Source organism: Dromiciops gliroides, chromosome 1 (assembly GCF_019393635.1).
Source record: "Dromiciops gliroides isolate mDroGli1 chromosome 1, mDroGli1.pri, whole genome shotgun sequence".
Taxonomy (NCBI): domain Eukaryota; kingdom Metazoa; phylum Chordata; class Mammalia; order Microbiotheria; family Microbiotheriidae; genus Dromiciops; species Dromiciops gliroides.
Window position 1 is genome coordinate 285837437 of NC_057861.1, and position 12390 is coordinate 285849826.

Here is a 12390-nt window from a genome sequence, read left to right on the forward strand (position 1 = left end):
AAATGCAGCCTCCCTGGAGCACCTCACTAAGACCCTCCTTCCAAGATGAAATCAAACCATTAAATGATTATTCTGAGTCTGATTATTCAACCAGTTCAAAATCCACCTAACTGTAATATGTTCTAGCTCAGAGGTGTCACAAATACAACCAGGATCCCTAAAGGATACATATTGACTTAGAAAACCTCAAATATTATCTATGTTTGGGGTTTTTTGTTTGTTAGTTTGGTAAAATATTTCCCAACTATAATTTTATCTGGTTCTGGAGTTTTGCTATGAGGTCCCCAAGTTTGACACTTCTGCTCTAGCACATATCTATCTCTTCCACAAAGACAGTATGAAAGAATCTAAGAAATACTTAGCTAAAACCTAGCTAGGTAAACTAGATCTATGGTATTATCCTCATTTACTAGTCTAGTAATAAACCAGCCAAAGAAGAAATTAAGGTGAGTTCAGTATGACTTGTTCTTGATGAAGTTATGGTCTTTAAGATCATTACTCCCCTTTCTAGACATTAATTCTTTCATTACATTTTCTAAAACTGACAGGAACTTAAATCAAGGCCAGATTTATAGCTTCAGATTCCATTCCCATTTTTTTAAAAGGGAAAATTATTTCCTGTTAGACTGTATTATCAGAATAATTTTTACAGTTGACAATTTAGGGTCAGGCTCTGTATACATTCTTGTTTACTAACATTGAAAATTAGCAACCAAATGCAATAAACTAGAAAAAACAGTTTAAGGCACCATAACAATGACCAAATAAAATAAGTATAGCTGTCTTCAGATATATTTTTAGCTCTCTTTATTACAAAAACATGGTAATGAAGCCAAGATCATAGGTGCGATCCTCATGTGACCCAATTAGCTTCCATCTATTTCATATCCAGATTCTAACTCCAAAGCCCTACCCAGCTATCTTGCAAATACATACTGATAGTCACAAGGGGGATAGAGTCCAAACAACAAACACTCCTTGAAAAATACATCCTACTAATGATGGATCAATAACTATCTTCATGAATATAGAAAAGGACACACATTATAGATAGCTCTAATATTGGACTTTATCCATTCAAAGTTTAAATTGCTTTTGGTAAGATGAAAACCTATGTATTTTTTTCTGGATTTAACTAACTCAAATTAATGGCAAAAACTACAAAAAAGAAAAAAAGCAATAATGAAAAAGACACTTACAATGCAACTTAGTGCTTGTTGTTAGTGACCAGCTATGCTTTAAAAAAGTGTCAGACATGTTTTTTATTATGCAGTACTGATCAAATAAAAATGTTTCTTGAGGCCATTATCTCAAAGTACTGTGGGGGATACAAAGTGTAAGACATATTCACTATCTTTTAAGAAGCTTATAATTTAGTTAGTCAGATAAGACAAAGGGAAAAACTGAACAAAAGATTAAGTAGTTCAAGACTGCCAGGCAGTCTATATGAAAACAGATGTTTTTGCCGTTGTTCAATCGTGCCCAACTCTTTAGGACCTCACAGACCTACCATCCAGGGAGTTTTCTTGATAAAGATGTTGTTTGTACTAGCTGTGTGACCCTGGGCAAGTCACTTAACCCCAACTGCCTCACTAAAAAAAAAAAAAAAAAAGATGGTGTTTGTCATTTCCATCTTCAGGAGAGTCCCACTGATGAATAAATTAATGAAAAAGCTTACATTCAAACTATGTGATATAACACATATAGGGGAAATAATGGCCAGTGAAGAATATTTTGGTCTAGAAAGTTATCCTGGAAAGAAGAGAAGATTGACACACACTTAACAGGAACAAAGAGAACTGACTTTGATTACAATCCTAGAACTGGTAAGAAGAAAGGGATAAAGCAGATTGTGTAAATTCAGGAAAGTATAGGAGCTAGTGGGAAGTTTAAGGAATAAAGTGGATGACTATGGCAATCATCTATAAGGATAGTGAGGCCCCAACGCAAGCATTCAGGGAAGGAAAGGGTTAAGTCCTCCAGGGCTTGGCTTCCGGACCAGGCAGAATTGGTGGAGGGTAAGAAATCCTAAGTCTAGGGTATAAAGTTGAGCATCTTCCTGATTCTGATCTCATAGTCAGTACATCCCCATCCCTAACCAGGGCATTTAAACAACTCTCCTAGGTTCCTTTAAGGATCCAAATCCCACTCCAAGTTACTATATTACCAAAGAAGGACAGAGCTGGTAAGAGATGCCATTACCCCGGGGAATATAACACTGAGGATATGAATGGGAAAGCTTTGGAAGAAGAATGGTTTAAGTGTTTTAATGATTCTTATTCAGCAGAAGCCTGAAGGTAAGACCCTGAACTGAGTCTTATTTTCCTATCATTTGTTTTAATGAGTCAGGAAAAGCATGGCTTGCCTACTCATTCTAGTCATAGCTATATAAGCTTCTGAATCCAAGTTCCATGGAACTTTAGATTCCGGGAGACTGAAGTATGGATCTGGTAGTATAGAGGACACTGGTCCAGGTGGGGATGAGTAGGTCAGCAGTAGCAGGCAGATAGTGAGATGGCCTGGCTAGATAGTATGTGAAGCTAAATCATGACATGTTGTTAAGGGCCAGCAAATAGATTCAGGAAGCCCCAAGTTCAAATCGAACCTCAAAAATTTCCTTACCTGGCAGTCACTTAACCACTATTTGCCTCAGCTTCCTCATCTACAAAATGGGGAAAACAGGACCTAGAGTTGCTGTGAGGACCAAATGATCTATCTGTAAAGCACTTGGCATACGGCTGCTTGGCACACAGTAAGCACGATGTAAATGCTAGCAATAACAACAAATTTATATAGCACCCGTGTGCCAGACACTGTGCTAAGCACTTTACAAATATTTGCCTCACTTTCCTCAACTAAAATGGGTATAGCAGCACCTACCTAAAAGAGCTGTGAAGATCAAATGAAACACTGGTAAGAGTTTAGCACGGTGTTTGGCACATGGTAGGCAATACAGAAAGGCTTACTCCCTCTACTCCCCAAATACTGAAGGTACCACCATCCACCCAGGCTCAAAACTAGCTGTCATCCTCAACTTCTCAGTCACACTCAAATAACCAATCCCTTGCCAAGTCTCATCCTTCTACCTTCACAATAACAACATCTCCCATACAGCCACTACTCGGGTACTCATGCCTGGACCTACTGCAGTAGGCTGCCAGTTGGTCTCACTGTCTTATGTTTCTCCCCACACCAATTCATCTTCTACTCAGCTGCCAAAATGATGTTCCACTAATAAAGTGGAAATCTTGATCATATGATTTCCCTACTCAATAAACATTGGTGGCTCCTATAAACCCCAAGATCAAATATAAAATTCTCTGGCTTTTAAAGGCCTTCACAATGTGGTCCTTTTTGACCTTTCCAGTCTTCACAGACTTGACATCTCTCCAGTAACACTGCTTCCTTGCTATTCCTCAAACACAATACCTTCTGTCTGTCTGTCTCTTTCTCCACTTTTCATTTTACCTTTTTGCTGGCTGTCCCTGATGACCAAAATGTTTTCTCTCCTTGCCTCAGCTTCACTGACTTCCTTCAAGAATCAGCTAAAATACCATCTTTTGCATGATGCATTCTAGTCCTCCTCTGGGATGCAGCCAACTGCATGGTTTTTTGAATCTGGTCTTCCCCCATTAGAACAGCTTCTTTCAGGGCAGGGACTTTTTGGCTTTTCTTTGGGCCTGCAGCACAAGGCCTGTTTTAGCACTTGTTTCAGAATCTCCACATGCTTCAGCTTCACTTTCCAACCAGTGATATCAGCATCTCACCCTCTGCCTGCGGGATCTGCTTCTACCCACCTGGACCAGCACTCACAAGTCAACAAGCTGTTATTTTGATATGTGTATACACACACTTGTCCTTCCTGTGCCCAACTTCAACCTCTCCCAGCTGGACCCACACAGTGGTCAGGGGTTTGCAATTTAGCTAAGCACTTAACAGGCAGGTGACTTCAGTGGCTACCTTACGGAATTTTTAAGTTAGGTAAATATGGGTATGCAAAGTAATAGTAACAGAAAGAAAAACATTAGAAAGGCTCAAAATAATTAAGGGAAAGAAAAAATAGGCAAAGATCATTAATATTGGAAATACAGTTATATAGATTAACTGGAACAAATTCTCCACTTCGTTTATACATAAGATATTTGGATATTCAGAATATTAAGCATTAAAAGATACAAAAGGCATATTTACCTAATTACTTCCAGGGAATTTCAGATTTATAGATACAGAATTTTAATTTTGTGGCTGATTCTTACCAAGAATTCCTCTAATCAGAAACTAACCACCTTACTTATTATTAATCCAGGACCCAGTTCCTAATCAAAAAGAGCAGTCAATCAGTGATGACTGTAAAAAGAAAAAATATTGCAGTAAGATTTTCAAATAAAGGTGTGATTTTCAAGACATACAAGGAATCCATACAAATGCACAAGAACAAAGGCCATTTCCCCAGGATAACTGGCCAAAGGATATGCACAAGTAGTTTTCAAAAGAAATGTAAGTTATTAATAACCATATGAAAAAGACAACAAATGACTAATAAAGAAAAATGCAAATTAAAACAACTTTAGGGATCCACCTCATAGCCATTAGAGGTAAAGAGGAAAATGATCCCTTTGAGGGAGTAGGGAATGATGGGAAGACAAGTACTCAATGCATAGTTAAGCTGTGAATTATAACACAGAACTGAAAACAAAGCAGGTACTGACCAATTTCATAATGGTTGAACAAATTATGGTGTATATAAATGTAATGGAATATTATTATGCCAGAAAAGCCTAGGAAAACTTGCACACATTAATGCAGTGTTAAATGAGAACTAGAAGAACAATTTACATTACTACTACAATAACAAAGGAAAACAACTTTGAAACGGATCAGAAAATGAATAAAAAAGGTAGCCTCCCACCTCTTGACAGTGATGTGAACTAGAGGTACTATTCTGTAATACTATTCTGTAAACATAACATTTTCAGATATAGCGAATACATTTGTTTTGCTTGACTATACTTCTTGGTTACAAGTTAGCTTTAGTTACTGAGTTCTTGCTACCAACATACCTGGCCAAGTCAAATGGATCAAAGTCAGAAACAGATAAGGTTTTATCAATAGAAATGACACTAAAGATGCATTACCTGGTGCCTTAACTAACAGTAAATCCTAAGGACCAGTGGGTTTTTCCATCTGCTATATACCTGAAACCTCCTAGATATGTTGTCTCTTCCTACTAGAATGTCAATTTCTTGATAGTATGGATAAGGTCACTTTTTTTTCCTCTGTAGCCCCAGTACTTGGTACATAGTAAATACTTAATGTTTTTTCTCAACATATCCATAAAGTATTATTAGTTATACCTGTAAATGTAAATGCCCATCACCTCTCTACCAAGAAAGCAGTAAGTATGCTACTGCTACGGGGAAATAAGTCGTGGGGCCCCTTAGTATTCCTCTGTAAAGGATTATTAACTGGGGGGGGGGGCAGGGCAGCTAGGCGGTACAGTGGATAAAGCACTGGCCCTGGATTCAGGAGGACCTGAGTTCAAATCCGACCTCAAACACTTGACCCTTACTAGCTGTGTGACCCTGGGCAAGTCACTTAGCCCTCATTGCCCCGCAAATATATGTTCTAACCCCCATATCACTACACTGGCAGTGAGTGACCAGAGTTCTTTAGTCTTTCAACATGAGAGTTCTACATAATTCGCCAGACTGTACCATGCTGCCTGCTGCTTCCTGGCTACCTTCATGCCTATCTCCTCATCTGCTAAGTTCTCCACTCTTGCCCTGGGGGCCATGCTTGATCCTCATAGCTGAAGTCTCTCTAACTGGCTTCTTCAAGCTGTGTCAATACCTAAGTACCACCATCTCTCTCCCCAACTTCCATATGACTCTTGGAACAACCAAATCAACACTCTCATTCCTGGAAGAGGCACTCTCCATATATTATATATATATATATATATATATATATATGGAAAAAGAGTATGATGTAAGAAGTCACTAGTTGGTGAGTGGACCCTTAGGGGAGGGAGAGAGAACGAGAGAGAGAGAGAGAGAGAGAGAGAGAGAGAGAGAGAGAGAGAGAGAGAGAGAGAGAGAGAGAGAGAGAGAATATATATGTATCTTCCTTAGTAGAAGGTCAATAAGGACTTTCTTTTGTTTCATCACAAACTAGCAGTGTGTTACACATAATGAACACAATATATGCTTTTTAATTCATTAATTTCATTCAGGAGAGGGTGGATTGGTTATAGTGATTAAAGAAAAAGGCATCAATGAAACTTTTTTAAAAGAAAAGAGAAAGTTCAGGAAAGGACACAGACAAGAAAGGCAGTTTTGTTACTATAATGTTAAATTTAATATAGTCAGAGGGACTGGACCTACAATTTCATCATGAAGAGATCAAGTGCAAGACTTGGAGTCATGCAGACCTGGATTCAAATCCTGCCTGACACTCTGTGACCCTAGGCAAGTCAACCTCAGTTTCTTCATCTGTATAATGAAAGGACTGGGTTTTGTGACCTATAAGTTCCCTTTCCAGCTCTAAATTATTGATCCTGAAAACTCCCAGGTTAGGAAACTCCTTACACAAATATACCTTGTCTGCAATTTATGGTCCAAGAGAGTTGCCCAAAAGGTTAGAAGAACTTGCCCAGCTACTATGGATCAGAGGCAGGACTTCATTTAAATATTCATGTTAATGTTTAAATTCAAAATGCATTTTTTTAAAGACAAAAAGAATGGTGGAGGCATTGATCCAAAAGGAACCACAAATAAGGAAAAGTTTGAAAACTACTGCCTTGTTTTGTAGAAAGCATAAACTGGGCTGTAATCAAGGTATTTCTTGCCAGTTTGGGGTCTTGGAAAAGTCAGGCTTTCATTTCCATACCTGTAAAATAAGTTAGACTAGATGATTTCTAAGATCCCTATCAGCTCTTCAATTGTATTAAATCTATAATTACTGGGGGCGGCTTGGTGGCTCAGTGGATAAAGCACCGGCCCTGGATTCAGGAGTACCTGAGTTCAAATCCGGCCTCAGACACTTGACACTTACTAGCTGTGTGACCCTGGGCAAGTCACTTAACCCCCATTGCCCCACAAAAAAAAAAAAAATCTATGATTACTAATGGGATATACATCTTGAGACTGCAAAAAAAATTTTTCTTCAGATTGAAATTTAATTTTTAGGAAATATTACTACTCTAAAACTGTTTACCTTTGATTTTATTGGACTTGTTCTAGAAACTAAATTTTTTAATGTCTATTTGTGTTTATACCAAGTTATTTAATATATATTTTATGATAATCAGCAAACCTGTAGAGTGCTTTAACCTCTTAATTTTCAGTAGCACCACTGTGTCCAGATAATGACAGTGATCTTTAGATCAAGAAAACTAAAAGAACCTGCTCACATCTCTTAAATGGTAAGAACAACTATTACAAATATGCTCTGAAACATCATTTACTTTTCCAGTAGATATTTAGTCAACTAGAATAATATACTATAAACTAATAAATCTTTCAGAAAAAAATCTAGTCACCAAGGAGAACACGAGAATAGACTTGCATAATATCCAAGATATATTAGGAAATGACACAAATTCTAAGAGTCATTTCCCAATAGGTAAGTGGTCAAAGATGAGCAGTTTTCAAAAGAACTGCAAATTAGAAATAACCATTTGAAAATATTCTCCAAAATACTAATAGTAAGAGAAATATAAAATTGTAATGGCTAAAGTATTAACTAACACCTTGTAAATTGGCAAAAAGGAAAAAACAAACTAGTCAATATTAAAGGGGCCATGAGAAGACATGCACATTAACACTCTTCTTGGTGAAGCTATGAAGTGAAAGGAATAAGTATTTATATAAGTACCTACTGAGTGCCAGGTATTGTGCTAAGCACTTGACAAATATCTCAGTTGATCCTCAAAATACCTCTATGAGGTAAGGTCCAGTTATTATTCCCATTTTACAGATGAGGAAACTGAGGCAAAGAGAGTCTAATCAAATTGCCCAAGGTCACATAGCTAGTAAGTATCTGGGACTAAATTCGAACTCAGGTCTTCATGACTACAGGGCCAAAGCTCATTCCACTCTACTCATACTACTCCACCTAGCTGCCTTGTCCATCAGAAGGTTCAACAGGTCTCGTTTGAATTTGGAATTACAAAAGAAAAGTGAACTTAAATGTCCATATTCTTTGACCCAGTGAGCTCACCTGAGGAAGTCAAAGACAGAAACAAGACATATAGCAAAACATTTATAAGAGCACTCAGGGAGGGAGGAGGGAGAGAGGGAGGGAGGGAGGGGGGGAGAGAGAGAGAGAGAGAGAGAGAGAGAGAGAGAGAGAGAGAGAGAGAGAGAGAGAGAGAGAGAGAGAGAGAACACAATGCATTGACCAGGAAATGGTTGGAGGGGGCAGGGAACTATGCTATAACGAATATTATGCCTAAGAAATGAAACTCAAGGAATTCAGAAACGAGAAGATTTATATGAACTTGGAGCACAAAATAAACAGAACCATAAGAGCAATATAAATCATGACTACACCTATGGAAATGAAAAGGTCACATAAAGGAAATCAAACTGGCAATAGTAACTGAAAAAGGACCCAAAGAACATATAACGAAATATAGCTCCCTCCTCACTGCACAGAAGCAGAAAAATACTACTAGGCCAGTATATTGTGTTGTCAGATGTAGTCACAGTATCAGGTGTTGTTTCTTAATTGTTTTTCTTTGTTACAAGGGAGATCTAAATCTGGAAGGGATTTCTACACTCATTACCCCCTCTCCTTTAAGAAATGACTGACTTCAAAGACAAAAAAGCATGAATTATCCTTTAAAAGAATAGCCTTGTAGACTTAAATTTCGAAATTTTAAGGTTCTACTGTTATTCGAGACTTGACTTTTCTTTATGATCAAAATAAATGAAAAAAGGTATTAAGACTTGCACTACAGAGAATGTACATTAACATTTAAAAATTCCAAATGCAGGGGGAAATTTTAGTATTAAAAATTCCAAGATAAAATTTCAACTATATTTCTAACTAAAAACGAAGTCTTCCTCTCCCTCCCCCCTCCCCAGTTATCTAAAGTCACAAAAATCCTTAGGACAAAGAGTAACAGAACACAAAACATGCACACACACCCTCACATACATTTTTCATATTATGCCTGTCAAACTCGAAGTTGAGAGAAATTGAGTTCTGTCCCAGCCTGGTTTCTGTTCACAATTCAATTTTCCCTTCTCTTTTTTTTTTTTTGGGGGGGGGGAGAATCAAAGTTGTAAAGAAGTCTTAACCTTTCACAACCCCGAATCTAACTTTACTGGTAATGTTTTTACTGCGGACTACTATTCCTAGAATATATTCTACTAATAATCCTATCAGAGATAGTTTTCCCCCCCACAATAAAGGTTATTGGGACATTCAATCCACATCCTTTTTAACATGGGATTTTACCCCTACATTTCTCCCTCTGAGTCGTAAATGATAGATGGACTTTCCACCTACTCTCTCTGGTCAAACTTACTACTGACTGAAATACATTTACTACTCCGAATTGTTTCCGCACATTGAACTGATACTTTTCCCTCAAACTAATTTAATTACATCTTGCCTTATATCTCCAACAATAAATACATAACTTTTTGTGTGTTGCAAGAGTAGGGAAGGAAAGACAAGAGAAAAAGCACAAGGGATAATAAAAGGGGACTGAGGTAAATGGGAACAAAGATGGTGTGCACAAAAGGGGAAGGATACAAAAAAGGGAAGGAGAGAAAAGGAAGATCATGTCACAGCTTCAAAGGGAAAAGGCTGGGAGGAGTTTAAATTTTTCAGAAGGCAAAAAACAAAAGAGCTATTTTTAATGGCATGAAGCAAAATGAAGCGGGTTTTTGTTCACTAAAGGGTTAAGTCCTTAAGCACCAAAAATACTCAATTGACACGCATACCCTGGACAATAGTTTCTCTTCACGACAACTAAAATTTTAGTAATTCTAATCACCTTTGAATTAACAAATGTGCACTCAATTTCAATGAACTAGAACACTGCTATCTTTCCAGGGAGTCTTTGGACCGTACAATATCGACGAGGGTATGTAAATGGGAAAGCCAAGCTCACCGAAACCTCCAGTGGAGATGACATTGATAAACTCCAACTAAAATGTGGTTCGCTGAAATGTTTTGAGAAACGAAAGCAGAAGAATGTACTACTATGACGAAGGTTAAAAGTAGGGTATCTTGGAAAGCTTTGGGGGCAAGATCTATCGGGAGAAGTAGCAGAGGAACCGGTAAGTCAAAGTTTCGGGGAGACCAAGAGCAAGACTGGAGCGTTATTGGGTGCTCTGAGATTAATAATGTTTGGGTGAGACTTTAACTAGTGGGAGGATGTAATAAGCTACGAGGCAGGGAAGAGCAAGAGGCGAAGGGAGCCGATTAAGGGAGTGACTGTAACTAGAACGAGCAATTTATTCAAGGGCGGAGGGTTAGGAGGGTATTTTATTTAGCAAAGTGGGGAGAGAAAGTGGGGAGAAGGGAAGGAGAGGGAGAATGGAAGGCAGCCAAAGGAAAAGCATCGGAGGCCCTCCCGGAGCCGGCTTCCCCAGGGACCGACCTCCGTGTGTCCGTCTCCTGGGTCTCTGTCTCTCGCACTCACACTCACATTTACACACACACACATCCTCACTCTCACAGTTGTTTGAACACTCAGACGGTCGCGAAACCCACAGCGAAAGCAACTGTTTCCTTTCGGGACAGGGAGAAGGGCAAGTAGGGGGACAGGGTAGGAGGGTGGGGGGGAAGCCGACCGGCCGTGAAGGGAGAGGGGCGCAGCGAAGGAGCCACAGCTGGGAGGGCGAGGGGGACACAAGGGCCACGGCTGGAGAGGGGGGGGGACAAGAGCCACATTTTACCCTTTCCTCCACAACCCTCCCCCCGACCCAACTTCTCCGGCTCCAGGGTCGGCTAGGGCGGGCCGGCAGCACCCCGCCTTCCCTGCAGCCGCCGGGGGCGACTAGAGACGGAGCCGGCCCGGCGGCTCCAGACCCTGCCCGAGTCGCAGCCCGCCGCTCCTTCGGCCGCCGCCGCTGCCCTTGTCCGAAGTCCCCCCCGCACCCCTCTCCCTCAGCCGGTCGCTGGGATGCCGCAAACTCCTCTCACCTGCATTGACGCCATGATGGAACCATCCCCCCTGCCCGGCGCAGCCAGAGACGCAGGAGGAGGAGCCGCCGTGCTCGCGTCACGCCGCGGGATCCCAGTATCCGGGGTTGGGGGCGGGGGGTCGGAGACTGCAGGAGGGGAGCTCGGGAAGGAGACGGGAGACCGCGATTCGGATTGGCCGGCGGGCCCACGAGCCCAGGAAAGGGGGCGGGCCTAGGGGCCTGGCGCTGGGGCGGGGGCGGGAGTTGAAGCCCCGCAGGTGCGAACTGTTCCCTCTTCTTCCACTCGCTCCTCCCCCCGCCCTCCCGGCTCAGTGTCCGAGTCGGCCCCGCCCAGAACCACAGGGGAAAGAATAAGGGAGGGGGAGGGGGAGGGGGAGGGGGAGGGGGCGGGGAGCCAGGGAAGCGGCTGAGGGAGTTTCGTCCTAGGTCTTCGCAAGGTGAGATGCTGCGAAATATCTTGCCTTCGCCCCCCCCCCCCCCCCAGATTAGCCTCCTCTAGTCCCATGGATCTCTGGTTCCAGCGTGTTTATCTCCTGACCATTCCTTTTTCCCAACCTTAACTGTCTCGCTGCCCCGCACTCCCTACCCCCCCATCCCCAAACTCCGCTTTAAAGTCGAACTACTTGGAGTTCTCCAGATCCCAGCGGGTCGAGTTTGACGAGTTCTGAGAAGCAGAACCTGTTTAACCGCGCTTAGCTCGGTCCAAGATTGATGTTACTGAGGATGCCATCAATCCAATCCACCAAACACTTAGCAAGCGCTTGTGGTGTGCGAGGCACGGGGCTGAAGCCATAGGGACACAACGAAAGGCAAAAAAAGAAAAATCCCAACCAACCCCGACCTACCTCGATCTTTTCTGTGGGGATTCTCTAAGCTTTCCAAACTGAGGTTTCCCTGAGAAATGAAGACTGAAGGGATTCCGAACTTATTTCAAATCCGTTCACGTGATTTCCCCCCTTAAGTTTAGACTTCCCAAGTATTGGCACTGTTATTGGCTGTTTAAAAAGATTGCAAAATCGGTTCTGGAAAAAGGAAGGGAGCAGTATGTGATTAACTTTTTAAAAAAACAAACATTCTCTATTGTACTTTCATTATACCTACGCTCTTGTCTGGATGAAGTTTCTGAAGTCTTACAGATGAGGGGGAGGGGGTAGAGAGAGAATAGAATCCACAAGATTTGCCTAAACCCTTAGAGATCCCAAGAATGAAAAATATTCTAAATAAT

At 41.0% G+C, this 12390-nt stretch overlaps 1 protein-coding gene across 3 annotated transcripts in view; it reads right to left on the reverse strand.

Annotated features, from left to right (window-relative positions):
- UBE2W (ubiquitin conjugating enzyme E2 W) overlaps positions 1-12112 on the reverse strand; it is a 77888-nt gene extending 65776 nt beyond the window's left edge. For 2 of the 3 annotated variants that reach the window (XM_043977390.1, XM_043977391.1), the window contains exon 1: positions 11164-11275. In XM_043977390.1, coding sequence (XP_043833325.1) covers positions 11164-11178 — 15 coding nt within the window. In that variant the 5' untranslated portion in view covers positions 11179-11275. Of the gene's footprint in view, positions 1-11163; positions 11276-12010 lie in introns of those variants that run through there. The other variant, XM_043977392.1, reaches the window with a different exon arrangement.
- Positions 12113-12390: the final 278 nt, after the last annotated feature.